This window comes from Struthio camelus, chromosome 3 (assembly GCF_040807025.1).
Source record: "Struthio camelus isolate bStrCam1 chromosome 3, bStrCam1.hap1, whole genome shotgun sequence".
In the NCBI taxonomy this organism is placed as follows: Eukaryota; Metazoa; Chordata; class Aves; order Struthioniformes; family Struthionidae; genus Struthio; species Struthio camelus.
The window spans coordinates 134,717,342-134,735,017 of record NC_090944.1 but is presented as its reverse complement, the minus strand read 5'-3'; the positions used below and the strand labels follow the sequence as shown (position 1 = coordinate 134,735,017).

General features: G+C 41.4%; 1 protein-coding gene across 13 annotated transcripts in view; it reads left to right on the top strand.

Moving 5' to 3' along the window:
* MACROD2 (mono-ADP ribosylhydrolase 2) overlaps positions 1-17,676 on the top strand; it is a 1,003,459-nt gene that overhangs the window by 698,169 nt on the left and 287,614 nt on the right. For all 13 annotated transcript variants that reach the window (XM_068940428.1, XM_068940419.1, XM_068940427.1 and 10 more), the window contains one exon: positions 10,719-10,749. In XM_068940428.1, the coding sequence (XP_068796529.1) occupies positions 10,719-10,749 (31 nt within the window). The remainder of the gene's footprint in view (positions 1-10,718; positions 10,750-17,676) is intronic.

Genomic DNA, 17,676 nt, shown 5'->3' with positions numbered 1-17,676 from the left:
GTTCAGGGTGGGCTTGCAGTGCCTGTATCCTTCTGAGCGCAACGTGTGCCTCCGTTCTTGCATCCCCTGAGGTGGAAGTCGCTCTGGGCTACCAGGAGCTCGTACTGTGGCCAGCAGATCTGATTTTCACAGCTATACACCGGGAGCTAAGGATACTGGGCAAGATTCAGGCTGCTGGATCATTCTTAATTAGCCCTTTTGAGAAGCAGAGCATATTAGCTTGCCTGGAGCACTGCTAAATGTTTGTGGTGCCTGCTCAGTGCTGCTATTTGTATTCGTGTGGTGGCAGGATTTTGCCAGACCGGCGTTTTCCTGGGCTCTTTTAAACTCTCTGTTGCCATTACACCTGTGAGGCTGACTGCCATATATGATGATCTCATGAAGCTGGAGAGTTTGAGGCTATCATTTTTTATTAGAAATAATGTTATATTGAATCAATGGAAGGAATATCCCTGTGGTTAGGACTCGAGAGAAAGACAGTTCCTGAATATGCTTTCTGGCAAACATGTATGACAAACGTATCCCTCCTGTGCTTAGGGAGGGATTTGTTTCACCTAAATTTAGCTTAGGCATCTAGCTTCACTCTTGAATGTAGTCAGTGGTTCCCCATGAGAGCAATTCATTTGACCTGAAGCAGCTGAATTACCATCTCTATTAACTGTAGAGAGAACTTTAGACCAGGAGTCCAGCCTCTAAATGGCTTAACTGAGCTGAAGCTGGATTCTGGCTTTCCTCTTTCTACGTGCTCCATGCGTTAAAGCGAGGTCAGTGGGTCTTTACAGGATGTTGCGAGGAGAAATATGCCAGTGGGGGTGAGATGTCCAGATACTACAGTGAAGGAGACCTCTGAGGCTAAATAAATGGAAGCCTTAAATACACTTTTTTGAAGTGAGTATTATTAGTCTTCTAAATATACTTTGTATCCTTCACTTTAAAAAGTAATACAGGCTGTATCTGAGTTGTTCTTGTAAAGGAAGTTGCATATTCAAGCTCCTTCATAAAATGATTAAGTACTGATACTATTGTGACTTTAAAGGAAAACCTAGCAACCATTCCATGTTTTGTAGTGCTGGAAAGGCTGATGCAATGCAGGACACAAAGGAGAATATCCCTTTCTCTTTTTGAAAAATGCAACAGGATTTTAAAGTTCTTGCTCTTTGGTATCAAGGAAACTCATAACCATTCTCTGCTGGGACTAAAAGTATGTCATAAATATGGTTTAGAATGAATTTGTTGTCATTCCCTTCAAGCACAGTTCAGCATGGATTGGAATAGAAAATAATTAAATTGAGTTTAAAATCTGTTCTAGCTTCTCATTCAGTGTTCTGTTCTTTCTTCCTCCTCTTCTCTGTTTTTATTGCTGTAATTGGTGTGTTTCTGTATATCAATTGTAATGGCTTCTGAATGTCTTAGGCAGACGCCGTCTTATAAATCCAATTATTGTGTGTCTGTCTGTATGATATTATTGTATCTGAGGTGGATTGAAAACCAGCTGGATTGTGGGGCTTGAAAGGTTGTGGTTAGTGGCATGAAGTCCAGCTAGAGGCCAGTCACTAGCGGTGTGCCCCAGGGGTCAGTACTGGGACCGATACGGTTTCACACCTTCTTTAATGACCTGGAGGACAGAGTGCGCCCTCAGCAAGTTTGCTGATGATGCCAAACTGGGAGCAGTGGCTGATCCACCGGAGGGCTGCCCTCCATTCAGAGGGACCTCAACAGGCTGGAGAGATGGGCAGAGGGGATCTTCATGAAGTTCAGTAGAGGGAAGTGCCAAGTCCTGCCCCTGGGGAGAGATTACCCCATGCACTAGAGCAGGCCGGGGTTCCTCCTGGTGAACAAGTTGACCGTGAGCCAGCAATGCACCCTTGCAGCAAAGGTGGCCAATAGTATCCCCTGAGCTGCATTAGGCAGAGCATTGCCAGCAGGTTGAGGGAGGTGATCCTCCCCCTCTTCTCAGCCCTGGTGAGGCCGCATCTGGTCCCTGTGTCCATTGCTGGGCTCCGCAGCGCAAGAGAGACATGGAGCTACTGGAGCGAGTCCAGCAAAGGGTCACAAAGATGATTAGGTGGACTGGAGCATCCCTCATACAAGGAGAGGCTGAGAGAACTGGAATTGCTCAGCCTGGAGAAGGGAAGGCTCAGGGGGATCTTTTCAGTGTGTATAAACATCTGACGGGGGAGGAGAGTAAAGAAGATGGAGCGGACTCTTCTCAGTGGTTTCCCATAACAGGACGAGAGGCAACGCACACAAATTGAAACACAGGAAATTCAATTGGAACATAAGAAACACCTTTTTTTTATGGTGAGACGGGTAAAGCACTGGCAGAGGGTGCCCAGAGAGGTTGTGGAGATGCTCTGTCCTTGGAGATATTCAAAACTTTACTGGACACTGTCCTGCTCTAGCTGACCATCTTTGACTCAGGATTTGGATTAGACACTCTCCAGAGGTCCCTGCCAACCTCAACTGTTATGTGATTCTGTCTGAAATATGAACAGGTATCTGTTTTTTTATTTCTTTTTTAAGAGAAAACAGTTCTATAGAACATGTAACTTTATTGCTGAGAAATTTTAAATATGCACATTTTATGATTTTTCAAAAACGTATACCAAATTGTTTGTCTCTAGTTCCCTTATAAGCTTTTCATCCTTGCTAGAGAAGTGGAAATACTTAAAAAAAAAAAACAAAAAAACAAAAACAAAAACAAAAAAAAAACAAAAAACCAAACAAACGAAACAAAAAAACACCCTCCAACTGAACTTGTATCTGCAGAAATCAATTTATGTGACCAATTTTCAGTCACGTTCTTTTCCCAGGTAATTAATTTAGCCATTACTTTTAATTATTAAAAGATAATTAATTTAAAATTATTTAATTAAAATTTTGTTGGATTCTTTAATTAATATTATTAAGTAAATTCTATTCTATTTCAATAAATACTCTCATAGTTTACTATCTTGGATAGTTCATTATAACAGCTGACCTCGATGCTAAATGCTAAAGTAAAATAATTTGTTAATTTTGGTAGTGATTCCTCATTTTTTTCCCCCAAATTCTCATTGTTGGCTGACTATTATTTGGGTAAATTTTGTAATTATTCCAATTTAAATTAAAATCATTGTTGGGTTTTCTTTACTGCTTTTGTGGCAAACAGATCTTCAAGGAAAGAGCCCCTCAGTCCCCTAGCCGATTTAGTTTGGTGAACAGGAATCATCAAAGATGTTCTTTTGGCTCCTTTAACCTCTCAGGTGGCTTCTTTCAGTAACCTGTGCTTCTGTATAAATATACAGACTTTGTGGAAAGCTTTTGGATAGGTTTTTGTTTTAAATTTGATTACTGCTATGTATCGTTTTCTAAGCCAGTTGTCCTTTGATTTTGTAATATCGATTTACCTTTTTGTAAATGAAGGTGCATAGAAAAATATTAAGCCACAATATAGGAAGGATGATGTCACTTGTGGGTCTCAGTCTGAACTTCAACTTGAAGTGTTTGACCAGCGTTTTGACAGCCATCAGTATCCTTCAAGAACCTTCTCTCAGCTGGCGTATAAACTTTTAGGTGTGTAAAATCACTGTGCACTTATGTGTCTATCAACAAAGTCCCCTTGCTGCTGAACTTCTTTGCCACCCACATGCCAATGTTTCTGACAGCGCTGGATATCGTAGCTTGTGAATCTGCCAGTGTGTGAATAAGGAAGCTGCTTATATTAACGTGTAAATGTCTGTGTGTGATCTGCTGTTTTCAGAAGAACACTTCCGTTTCTGTGGAAATTACTACTTTTATATTCTTTGAAGATAGATTAATAAACATGCTAATATGTTCCATAATGAAAGCTGAGTGTAAACATTCTCATATTCAATTCTTCCATTTATTTTTTTTCTCTTCATTTTCAGAATGTGAAATTGCATTAGAGTTTTCTATTAATAAGTTTTCTTTGAATGACAGTTCCTTGCAAAAGTTGTTGTTCATTAAATTACAGGAGATTAAGACTGGCAATAAAATAAGTTTTTATTTTGTTTTTCTTTCAAATAATCATAAAGGGATTCCTAGAAGGGTGATAGGATGGTATTTTATTTGGTGGTTTATGAAATGGTTTGGTTTTGCAAGTTTAATTGTTCTAGTAAACATAATAGAAACTTAACTCCAGTGTTTGATGTTACTTCTATCTTAAATACCTATGTTTTTACTCGGTGAATATTCTCTGCAGTTCAAGTAGTAGTACAATAGGCCCAAAAGTTTATAGGTTTGTATGCTTTTTGGAGTCATGTGACTATAAAGTGTATAATTTTCAAAAGTATCTAAGGGACTCATTTGCACAAGGAGCTTGGACAGGTCCACAGGAGTGGATGTAGCTGATACTGAAGTTCATGTATGTGGAAAAATGATGCTATAACTGGATTTAGATTATAGTGACTCAGGGAACTTAAGCTGGGGCAGACTAATGGTTATGGCAAAGAAAAGGAATGGTAATTTCCTGATCCTCCTGGTGCTAACTGGCATTGCTTGCTGTTAGACTAGGGATGTTGCTTTGCGCGCTTCCACTCCTCTTGCTGTCCCACAGCTCTGTAGATCAGCCTCCTGCCGAGCTGCTGGTGTAGGTGATGTCATCTGTGGTTGCGTGGCGCAAGTCAGCATTGGCACAACAGAGCCGTCAGTGTTGCAGTATGGCCGTGTACAATCTGGATTTTTTTGCTCCCCAAGGCGAGATGGGTATTTTGAGAGCCCTGGAGAAGAATGGTTGCTGCAGGGGTGTATCCAAACTGATTGTAAAAGGGAGACCATGCAAGGTGAAGCCTTGCATGTTCGTCAGTTCTTGACCAAAAACAAAGGGTGGCAAGCATTTTACAAGAAATCCAATGATGTAAACCAGAGCCAAAATCTCTTTGTTATTTAATCAAGGAGAGGTGTGGGGGTACTGGGAGTTAATGCTCTACTGAAGTGCTCTGGGGGGTGAGCCACAACAGGTAAGTGGTGCTGTCATATGCACCTGGTATTGTGCTTATGTGTACCAACTCTCCAGGTCGATACTGCCAGGATGGGCGTGGATGAGCCTGGAGAGCTTCCAGGTTTGAATCTTTTTGCTTGTATGTTCAAAATAATGATTGCAATAGGTTTGGAGCATGTGCGACTGAAGGTTAAATACCACATGTTAACACTAAAAGAATTTAAAGTTTCTCTATAAGCTCATCTCTTCCATTTCATAGTCCAGACTGATAACCACAATTCATCTCAAAATGTCAGCCACCCTTAGAGGGGTGTCTGCTAGTAAGAACTACAAAATGCACATCACCAACAAAAAAGAGAAACTAAGAACTCTTTACGTCCAGGCGCACAGAAATCTCTTCCCCTTTCCATTTCCTGGTCTAGGTCTGTTACGTTCCCTGCCTTTGTAGCACTGCAACCTTGTGCTCTGAATGATAAACTTACACTGCTATATTCCCTCCACAACTCTTCTTCACCTGCTAGATTCAAATGATAAAATCTTGTCATGAAAGTAAGTGATTCACTACTCTAACAGTTGATACCATTTAAAATAGTTTACTTTGTGGTTTCGCTGAGGTTTAGCTTTCATAGCATTGCACGACAGTCTTGGTAACAGCACTTCATAACACTACGATGTATATGCCGTAGCTCTTTATTGTTACGTGTTAAAAGATATTAATAGCATGCTATCTAGCCTTTTTTTTTCTTGCAGAAAGCATAGTATTTAGGCAATAAATACTTGTTAGTTTAGGTGCATGTGAAAAGTCATAGAGGTAGTAAAGTGACATGAAAAGCAGGACACTGTTAATCCCTGAAGTTCTTCGCAATCATTATCAACGTTTATTTACCTTGCAGTGAACTTTCTGAAAACACCTATGGGACTTTAAGGTGCAAAAAGACCTGTATTACTACTGTAACAGTCCAAAGCAGAGCTCGTTCTAGCATAGGTGGCTTTACCTTGCAATCCTTTGCAGAGTCCCTCTAGCATTCACCCCAGTGTGTCACAGCAGTGCAGCATCATCAGGGCTCTTCAAAAGCAATTTTCTCTCTGCCCACTCACCCGCCACTTCAGTGCATGAGGCAATCACCAGCTACATGACCAGCAATCTAGCAAAGGTGCTCAATATCTTCCTTTTTAAGATACGAATGCCTACTACACAGAAGAGCTCATCCTACTGCAATATTTTTGGTATAAATGAAGGAAACTGAAAAAAAGAAACTTGGCTCCAGCTTTAAAAACAACTGAACTGAACTGAAGCACCTATAACAGAGCATCAAAGGTGGTGTTGTGACCTAGGTACCCAGGAGGTTGGTTGAGTTTTGGGTTAGGTCCTCTGAGTGGCAGGAGGGGGCACTTTCTTCTTGTTGAAGCAAGGATTCAAGTTTGTGTGCAAATGACATGGAGAGTGTTCTGGCACTTTGATTTTTGGAGCTTCTTTTTTGAGTCTTTATTTGGTCTAGATGTTAGTGTTCTTGCAGTTTCTTAATGCTACTAAGAAGCTATAGGGATAGTATTTCAAAGTGGAAGGCAAATTAATTACTTTTGGTCTTTAAAACCCAGCTAAAGAACAATAACTGCACAGCATTTTCTTGGTGATCGTGGGAAATACACTTGCACTGATGCAGTGCTCAAAGCCAAAACCGAGCACAACCTTCCAATGGCTGGCAGATTAAGAGGGAGAAGGTTAGAAAAAGAGGATCTGAATGGATAACTCCTCACAACGCTCAGGGTTGTGTGGGCCTTCACGAGGCTCTGAAGGAAGACAACCGGGAGAGAGAAGTAACAGCTGACAGACTAAGGCATCGCTGTAACTGAGCAAAGGCTGGCTGCTTGCTAAGCTCATGGTCGAGGACAGGGAGATGAAGGGGCAACTTTTGGAGCTCAAAAAAGAGTGGGCCACTTGCTTGCCTATGTCTTTACCCAGTCTCAGCTGTCTGCTCCTTCTCTAGGATCATGCTCGTTACACAGGTCCCAGAGAGCTGTGGACTCTGCACTGCTGCTGCTCTGCTCCTCCAGACCTGAGTTGCTGAGTCTTTTTTAAAAACCTCAAGCTCAGATGTGAGGTTTTCTGCAGCTGCATCGCAAGTCCTAACCAACAAGGAGAGTGACCAAGAAGAAAACCACACTGAAAGTATAGCACAAGGCCACATTTTTCCATCTGAGTGAATCTGTGTTGCCGTGAAGCTTGCTGGGTTAGCTTGTGTTATTATTTCGCATGGAACGCGTTTAGCTATCTTATACCCCAAAATGTTAACAACTTTTGACTGTGTTATACAATTAACTAAAAATTATTTTTATTTACAATTTTGGTGAAAATAAGGACTTTTTAAAAAGAGCTTGTGAGCGCTCTGTGAAGATTCAGTACTGAAAGTTGCATGAAGGAATGGCTCTCAAACATGAACATTAATTATATAGCCTCCATTCATGAAATAATGCAATACGAATCACAGAAAGTTCAATTTGTGTTTCATATTATTTTTGTCTGCTGTGTCTGGCAATGTGCTGGAAGAAAAGTATTACGTTGTGTGGGGCTCCATAGTGGCAGAAATAGCGAGAGGATGCTTACTCAAAAAGCTGAGCACTCAATTTAAAGGAAGTCCTTGCTCTGTAGAAGCAATTATTAGGACTGCAGTAGGAGGCATCTGGTCATGTAGACGCAGCGATTGTATTCATCTAATAGGTAACAGTTAATACATTGCAACTCAGTGTGAGCTAGAACTCCTTGTTGTAGACAAGCCCTTAAATATTTAAATACCCAAGTCCCTCTTATTGAAATGTCTGAGAGTCCAGCTTGGCCTCCACATGGTGACTATTGTAAATTTTCCTCATGAAACTGCATTACATTTCATCCTAATTAGCACTGCTAGCTGTAGTCTGAGTAAAGAAACCTTAGATTAAAAAGTACGAGAGACTAGGCGTCCACGTCCTCTCCTAAAGGAACTAAATCAATTCCAATCCTACAGTATTCACAGAGCTGATTTAATTTGGCCTCCTTCTCTAGATGATGGCAGCAGCAGAGTATGAAGCTCTTGCCGTTATTACTTGTGTTTTACTCCAGAGTTTTATCCGTTTTGAGTGTTGTCAGGTTAGCGTTTCTTATTAGTCCCCAAGAAAAGCAAACGCTATTATAGTAGCAAAGAAATTAGAGGTTAGTCAATAAACAGCGGCTATTTGCAACAAATTAAGATGAGGAACATTTTGTTGTGGCAATAGGAATGAATGTTTCCTGCTGTGAAATTGAATTTTTTATTGAAATCAAATATACAATTAAGATATTATTATGCACAGAAAAGGTTAGAAACCTTAACATCTTTCGTCCATAAGCCAAATATTGTACTATGTTGGTATCCATGCTGTGAGTTTCCCATTACTACTCTGCCAGTAATTTCAGCCTGGCATCTAGACTAAATTGTCTCCGTAGGAGCCGAGAGGAAACATAGTTGATAGGCGATCTCAGGTATAGGCCTTTCTTGAATGAATAAAAGCGCTGTCATATTTTATGAAATTACATGTGCTGGTTATATGCTGTGATCATCTCTCAATGAGGGAGAGAGCAGAGTTCATCTAAGTTATAGCCACAGACAGGTATTCGGAAGGAGCTAGATGGGATTTTGCACGCTCTTGTAGCTTCATTCAAATGTGTTTCGGGTACCGGATGGAAACTGAAAGCAAGGTTATGATTATGACGCGTCTGCACGGTAATTTTAAAATAGGTGTTAAACAGCACTTAGGCACAGCACAAAAATTGCTGGGTGAAGATTGCCGAACAGCCTCAGAGCAGTAGAGTCTGCGAATGGAAATGAACAAATACGATAAAACGTCCATCACGCGATGGGAAAAAAGAATAAAAGCAGGTCTCTAGCGTCGTCTTCTCCGAGCAAAGTGGAGAAGGAAATCCAGTCCCCTGGCATTTGCGAGCCTCCCTCTAGGCAGCCAGCCACTGTGCTAGGTCCCATCGGCGCGCCTCGGAGGGCGCCGCGGCCAGTCACCCCAGTACCTTCAAGATCGTTCAAGGCTTTGATCAGCTCTGTCTTGCTTGAAGCCAGCTAGTCCTCGGGCGACGGGGGCTGGCTCCCCGGCCCCGCGCCCGCCCGGCCTCTTCCGTCGCACGAGGGACTTGCCGGTTCCCGGGGGGTTGTTTCCCCTTAGTCTTTCCGAGTTACAGGGGGGGCCAGCGGGAGAGGGATCCTAAATCCTCCGCTACTCGTTCCCGGTGGCCGGGAGGAGTAGGTGAGACGCGTGCCGTTAATCTAAAACCAAGCGCTTGTTGGGAACAGTTGTGTGTCTTAAGGTCTGAGATTTCCTGAGTGGCGAATTTTAAAATCTGTTGTTAGTCTGGACAAAACCATCCTTTCTGTCTCCCTTTTTCTTTTTTTTTTTCCTTTTTTTTTTGTTTTTTTTTTTTATTGCTGCAGGGTCTGTTGCCACCTCAGCCTGAGCTCTGTAACCGTATGCGTTTTTTCTACTCCATTCCTCATTTCCTTAAAGAGCTGATTCGTTGTGATTTATTGGGTACAAACCAAAAAGCTAAGTATTTTTCAGGATGTAAGCTGCAGTGGCTGTGGGAAGGAGTGAGGCTATAATTCTACCCCACTTTATTTTACTTAAGTATTTTCAGAGGGGAGGGGAGGACGCAGTCTTTCCATTAGGCCTCTCCTTTCTTAATCACCGTTCCCTAATTAATTCCCTGGTTAAATGTAAAGCCAGCGTTGGCTTTGAATAATGTTTTCCTGTGTGACTAAATAAGGAAGAATTCCTTTCTTTTGCATGGCGACTCATCCCCAGGGGATGTGGTGCAAGCCTGAGGGCAGATATTTGAGACTTTTGTCCCAGGTGCTCCTGTACCGTTGAGCTGCGTCCGCTGTCAGTGCAGCGGTGGGAGGCGAAGGCGATATCACCTATCACCTGCAAAGGGAGGAAGTTGTCTCTCTCGCGAAGCCACGTCGGTAGCGCGGCTTTGGTTTCTTCTAGTGGAAAACCACGAGTCTGACTCACAGAAATGGAAATCGCTAGACAAAACGTACAGTTAGGAGGAACGCAGATTGCTGTTCGTGCTAGCGCTGCGTATGTTTGTTTTTCTCTTGATAGCCACCTTTTGTTGCGTGATACGCTTTCTTCGGTGCCTAAGCGGAAGCAAAAAGGTTTCCTTCCCTTTTGCCCACCGCCTTCTCGCTCCTCTCCCTGCACCGCTTCGCAAGCCTTTGACTTCAACCAAGACAACTGCGCTTTCACTCGCGTAGTAAGCCAGATCACGGAAAGAAATGAGGTTAAAAGAGAAAGCCCCTGAATCCAAAAGGAGGATGTAGTGAAGAAGGGCATGGCAAGGAGCAGATAGGGGAGAGGAGGGCAGTGTTTAACCTGGGCGAGCATATTTCACCGCTGAGGAAATATTGTCTAACTGTACCAAAGGATAAGACTCTTTTCTACTATACTAGCTTATGGCATTAATTTTTAACTCAAAAGGAAGTTTTAATAACGATTCTGGCTTTGAATGTTGCTGATAGCTCAAGGTGAAGGGATAGCATGTGGCTTTATTAACAGGGCGGCGAGGAAAACGTACAGAATATGCTTCACAGAGACGTGGAAACGCCTGTGAATTGAATGCCTTACCAGTGAAGGTTGCAATATGTAATCTCCTGGTGTTGAAAAACAGACACTTGAAAATACCTTTGGTTTTGATAAAAAGTTCAGAAAACAGAAATCCCACTAATTTTTTTTTCTTGCGTTTGTTTTACAGGCGTTCCCCTGTATTTCAACAGGAATTTATGGTAAGTAAAGCCTTAGATGTGAGTTATTGCTTACTCAGTTTTTCCTACTATTAAACAGTGATATTGCACATCGAGTGGCTTCCTGAGCCTCGCGGGCGGCGCAGCAGGGGCCGCGGCCCCAGGTCGTGCCGGGGGGCTGCGGCGCTGCGAAGGGGATGCTGCTGGGCTGCCCTGCAAGCCGCGGCCCCCTCCCGCCATCGCGCGTCTGCACGTCCCGCCGCTCCTAAACGGGCAGCTATGGCCTCGGCAGCCAGGAACTGGCTGGTGACAAACCTTTCCATCCCACAGGCAGGCAAACGAGATTGCCCAAACCCCCAAAACTGGGAAAAAAGTGCGTTTTCCTCAAGCAAACTTGCTCGGATAGCGTGAAATTATCTCAGCTCTCTTGAGTTTTGCTCCCCCCGTGTTTAATTTATTGATTTATGCCCAAATTAATGCTGCCTGAAGAATTGGAGGGGAAGGAGCGTTACGAAAGTGCGTGATTTACTTTGTTGTAATTTTAAGACAACCGACGACTAATGGCTGTTTTTTGATTAGCGTTGTGAAGGAAACCGGCATGATGTTTGAAGGAGGAAAAAGGCGAGCAGTTCCACGTTTGAAAATAAATAATGAGACGTTTATGAGAGGAGGTGCAAACTTACAGGGGATGAAAATATTTTCTAGTTTAAAAATAACGTGAGCTGATTTTCCTTTCATTTAGCTTTGTTAAGTGTATACAAATGATGACAGCTTAGACTACTTGTACTGATTCAAGCTTTTTAGAGAAACCAGCTAAGCAGCAAATAAGAAAAAAATGCAGTTATCAGGTACCACCGTAGTATGACAAAGCTGTTGCTATGTGAATATATAATGTGAATATGTGAATATATAATAAAGTGTTATATAATATAACACTTTTTATCGTTTTAACCGAATTAATTTGAGCATTTGGCTGATCAGAAATTATGGATGGAGGGAGATTTGGAAAACGTGGCATGGGTACTTATGGCCTGTTTCTTGTTACATTGTTTGTTTCCAATTTGTTTTATTAGAATTGGCGTAGTTAATAGAAATAATCCTAGCAGGTGAGGAATATGATATGAAGCAAGAAGAGAAAGTTGGAAAGAATCTTTAGTTAGAAACTTCATTTTTTTTTTTCCTGAGGTAATGGGTACTTTCCCTGAAGTTGGTGTTGACCTTAACTGGAAAGCTGTGGCCTTACTGAATCATAGAATTAGTATGGCAGAGGCTGTTTCGATAATTATTTGTTGTTTTCACCTTTGTAAAAGAATTACGGCATATTTCTGTGAGAATATTCTGGTTTTCTGATGCTATTTTTTTTGTTGTTCATTTTGGAATGTAATCTCTAATTGAGTTTACTGTTTACTTTTTAATAAATGCTTTCTATTCCTCAGTGGAAAAAAAATATATATATATATTTAGCTGGGGGGGAGTGGGGGAAGAGCCTTCTTTCCAGACTCTGCAACATACTGCGGGCAAGTGCAGCAATTAAACACAGCACGCTGCATCAGACTCCAGGCGTCAATATTTTCAAGAATGCTTGACAGCAGTTACAGTGCTAAAATTATGTTACGTAACGTATTTGAGGTTTAAGGTACACCCAAACCCCACGAAGGTATGCTTTCATCTGGTTTTTGTTGCTTTTTTCCCCTATAAATGCACATTCCTTTAGAGAATGTCAGCGTCTAGACAAGCAAGTGGGGCAACTTCAGTTCTGGTGGCCAAACTAGAGAGTATTACTTTACAGGGTATACGCTTACTTCTGAACTATGCCAATGAAGTGTTATTTAAGGAACATAGAGGCCTAATTTCTCACCTCGGAGCCATGCAAACAGTCGCGCTCTCTTCACAATCCATTGGCTGAGAACTGAGTTTCACCTCCAAATGGAAGTGGACAAATTTGCACAGTTCAACTGAGTGGATCCAGTTTAGGAATCTGGATTGCATTTTGCTCAAATTTATTATGAATGCTTGGTTCGCTTGTCTTTTTTTACTATTAGGAGAGGAGCACGGTCACACTTCTCTGCAGAGCGAACCTTTCCGGTTTGCATCACTGCCGAGCGCTCCTTTGGCCTCATAAAGAGGAAAGGGGGAAGAAGAAAGCAAGGCTCTTACTGAGGTCTTGGCAAAGGGCAGCTCGCTTTTCCTGAGAGGGTGTTTGATGGAGGAAAAGTCTGCCTTTCCTCCCCAAACACTTTCCTGACGCTCCATCTCCACCCTTGGAGTTTTGGATGTTCCAGCTTGAATGAGTTAAAGCCCTGAGAAGGCCAGAGGCATTTGCCATTAAGGCACTGTGCCAGGAGTTAAAACTTTGCTTTTAACTTGCTCCTATTTAAAGAGCACAGGCAACAATTTCACTCATGAGGGATCTTTGTTTTAAAAGTCTGATGACATTAAATGAGGGATTAAATCTTTAAAAAAAAAATGAGGTAGAAAGCACCCGGTGCGGATTGTTTGTTAAAGGAATGTAAAACAAAAAAGGGTCTAGCCACAGATACCCTGGAAGGAATAGTGTTACCATTTCCTAAATGAGCCGTGTCATCTCTAATATGCTTATAAACTGATAATCGCTCCAAGAAAGCTAAGGATATGAAGACTCATCTCTCCATGGATCCCTGGAGTTACTCTCTTCTGTTGCAATAGCAGTTTCCTTTGGAACAAAAGCATTAAGTTTCGTGAATAGCCCTGCTTTGGAAGAAGTGCAGAAGGCTTGCATCTGTCCCGTGTTTGCCAGGAATTGCCAGGTACTGGAGTAGCAAGCAGCAGATCCTCAGGAGGCGTTCAGTAATACTCAAACACAAACGAGAGTGCACAACATTAGCGTTACCAGAAGTTTTCTGTAGGCCAGCTAGATTTTTAAGGGTTTTCTTACATTTTTTTTCCTCTTTTCCCCTTTTCAAAGCAATTTTACTATCTGCTTGAAAATAAGAAAAAAGAGATAAAAATAAATCTTAAGACAAATCTGTAGGCCAACAGGTAAAAACTGTTATTTTAGGCTATATTGTATCAGATGCTCATTTTACCTCCAGTGATCACCACTGACACATCCGCTTCCCCATAATTACTGTGTTGTTATGTTTGAGGTACTGCGAGAAAAAAATTAGTGGCATTCTTGCAGCAGCTTTTATGGAAGAGCACCTCATTTTCATGTCTGTAAGGACGTACCCACAAATTGTGATGTTTGCAGCCTGAAAAGCGACCAGGGATGTCTGATATGGCACTACAAACATTATGAATTACAAAATTAAAGCAAGGCTCGGGAGATGGATGTGAGAAGACAGGAATTTTCATGCTTTGTCATGTACTCTGTTGAGAGAGAATTCTAGGCCAGGCTACATCTGGAAGGGCTGAGAGATGTTATGACCTGTGCACAACTGTTTGTTACCTTCTTGTTGTTATTTCACAGTAGTACAGGGAGGGCTTGGCTTCTGTTCCTAGATACTTATCTTGGTAACGTAAGCTGTTTTCTGGCATCATAAGCAAGTATGTAAATGTTCTTTTAAACTTAGGGGAGTGTTACAGAGGAAAAAAAAAAAATTTAAAGAAGAGAAATCTTCATTTGGTACTTCCTTTTGTTTCTACATCAGTGTAGCTGTAAATTTTATCTTAGCCTGACTCTCTCTAACACTATCAGCTGTCCTTCCTGAGAAAAAAATGATGGCAGCTCTTAGGTTTTGTTATAAATGTGCTCTTGCATTTCTTTTAAAAACACAGAGGAAAAGAGGAAAGAAAGACCAAAAGCTATGAAAGCGCAGAATGTGTCTGAGGTGATTTAGGCAGTGGAAATGCAGAGGTTCAGCACATTTTAGGCACCCTTATTACATTGGAGTAAGACTTATTTCTTTTAGAATCAGGCCACTAATGCTTACTTGTAGCTTTTGGCCTGGTCATGGCAAAACATTGCAAGGTTAAATTTATTATGTGTTGCTAAAGGAGAGTCTGAAAAGCAGGCTCAGGCAGCGAGGCGGGGAGAAAAGGGAGCAAAGTAAAGTGTGCAGGGCATCTAGGCTACAAAAGTGTGTAATACATTCTCAAGGCACGACGTTCGGAGGTATCGCAGACCCTCCCTTGGGCTTTGCGTTCACCTAGAGGGAGAGGTCCCCTGGTCTGGTGCCAACTTGCTGCACAGCTCTTGTGACCTTCCGTATGTCCTTCTCTGCACCCGCACCCGGCTCGTCCTGCTGGTCCACGGAGTGACGAGCGTGTCCCTCAGCTCTTCTCCCAGGGGGCGATTCACGATAGACTATAACATAGGATTAACCGACAGGTGCGCGACGGAGGGATTATAAAAGCCCTCTGAAAATCTCAGGCAGTCAACTCAACCAAACGTCTCCAAAGGCAGAATAAATTCCTGACGCAGGGCTAAAGGTTGAGGCAATCTATTTCCATCTCTCCCATCTGTTGCTTCTTGTTTCCTGTGGGCATTTCATTCCTATGATATGTGTTTCTTTAATGAGCAATTCTAATAAGGGTCGCGTTGTCTCCTGCCCGAAGAAGAGGAGTTAGCTGTGAATTTTTCAGAGCCGCTATACGCAAGGGTATGATAGGTGACCACAAAGCACTCCTGTCTTCATCTTGAGTTGAGTGCTCTGAGTCTCTGCAACCATCGCAAGGGCCTGATGCTAGAGGTGATCCTCAGTGTTAAATATTGTGGCATCAATAACGGTGACCTAAGACTTCCAGGAACTGGGGGGGGGGGGGGGGGGGGGGAGGGGGGGGGGAAGAGAGGGGGCAAATATTATCATACAAGATCTCTGGCCGGGGGCAGGGGAATCCAGTAGGCGACATACGGAAACTTTCTCTTAAGAAGATTGTCTGATATTACTAAGCCGATTTTTTTAGCCTGATCAGCAGCTCCTCATCCCTCAATTCAAACTGCATCAACATTTTTGACATTACTGTATGGATTTAAGAGATATTTTTTGTGACTCATTGGGAAGTTAATTGTATTTTGTCATTTACTCCATAATTTGGGTAATGTAGTATTTTAGCAAGAATGAAGATTTACTGTAACTCATTTTTTGTTGCTTCTTTGGGAGTGGTCACCAGTTAACTGAAGATTATTATTAAAATTAAAAATAGTAGCAGCTATGAAATGACTATTATAATATTCAAGTAATCCTAGAAATCTAATTACTGCTTGTATAAAAATTTGTTGCATGCATTATTTAACAGTGTTCTTATTTCAGACAGTGTGGTATCCATGATACTAATTTGTCTTTTCCCATATTTTAAATACTAAAAAGTTATTACTGGAAAGTGTAAATTGATGAGCTCTAAAATTAACATGCATATGACACATTTAGCAAGAAGCTCAGACTTGATTTCAGAAGCTTAATAAGCTCTATTTTTCAATGGAAATGGGCATTTTATGGATATCATAGTTCGACTATCATGAAATTTATCTATTTTGAAATTCTTGCTGACTGTCCAACTTGCAGCATTTCCACTGAATATTAGAGGAGAAATCTTAACCTTGATTAAAACAACATATAGTGACTGTCTTTAAAAATATTCCTTCTAAAACTTAGATTTGTAAATATTGCATACTCTGTCCTCACCTCCCTACTGGTCTCACTTTTTCTCTTCGCTTTTAAGAAGAGTAAGACAGAGAGGCCTACGTAGTTGCTTCTTTCCTTTAAAAATGGTAGAAGCGAGATTAAGGCTTTTTAAAGTCTGGAAAGCCAGTAATATCTCCAAAGGCATCAAAAGCACATTACCCTTTAGGCACTTTTCTCCTTTTTTCCATTCACTTTTTTATTTTTTGCAAGCAAGCTTCTGCAAAGTATGAAATAGCTGGAAAAGATTCTGGTATCCTGAAAGCATACTGCTGATATCAGATGTAATGTTTGTTTTGGTATTTGTGGTTTTCCCATTCATTAGTGGCCTGATTCTCTATTACCAGGATGAAAGTTAAAACTGTGTGTGAGTTGTACGTCAGTTATATCACTTACTCTTTTAAACTTTCCTTGCTGATGTCATCATGATAGTCCTATGTGTTTGTCCTGTAGCTTTGCAATCAGGACTGAATCTAATATGTTAAAAATTTACTTTAGGTAAGAAAATCCAGATACGTGGGCATGGTCCTCAAGACCTTAAATTAACATGATACATGCAGTAGAGAATACTTTCTGGTAAAGGCCCAATTAACATTATGTAAACTTTCTCTGATGTAATCTTGCGCCGCACCCCTCCTCCTCCCCCCAAAAACACGTCTCTAAAACTGAACTTTGAGCCCGGTCTGTCACTAAATCCCACCATCTGCGTTGCCTTTAGTGAGCGAGGAGCATGCTGTGGCATCATGGAAGAAGCCAGGCGCTGTGGAAGGATGTCTCTGTTCACAATTTTGCAGCTTCATTTTACTTAGCTTTACACTTATAAAAGGGAATGAACTGGCTTAGCACAACTTAGAAATTATTGACTGGAAGAGATATGAGGCTACTAGCAACTAGTTCAATAATTTGGATAGCTATTCAGATAATTGAGACAATGAGTTAAGTTTGTATAATGCTATTCATGACTGTATCTCTGCATACATTTTTCATCTGAAGAAGTCAGCATTTAGAAGTAAAGACAAAAATGTTCTCTTAGGATTCTCTAAGGCTGTGAGCAAGCTGATCCAAGTTTGAAACTGTTCCTGCCTTAAGCAAAAGGTTGGACCAGGTGACTTCCAGAGGTCCCTTCCAACCTGAGTTTTTCTGTGATTTGGAATTTCTTGTATATTTTCTTCACTGACAAGTGAGATTCATATCAAGAAATCATACCACTATTTCAGATCCTTGATAAGATCCCATCAGGTCCTGTTGCAAAGTAGTGTTTTTTGTAAAAGGGTGACATCATGTTGTTGTGGAGTGTCTTTTAACCATATTCCTGAAAAAAAAAGTCATGCAATAACTTAGTAATTATAGGTAATCTTTTCTAATGCCT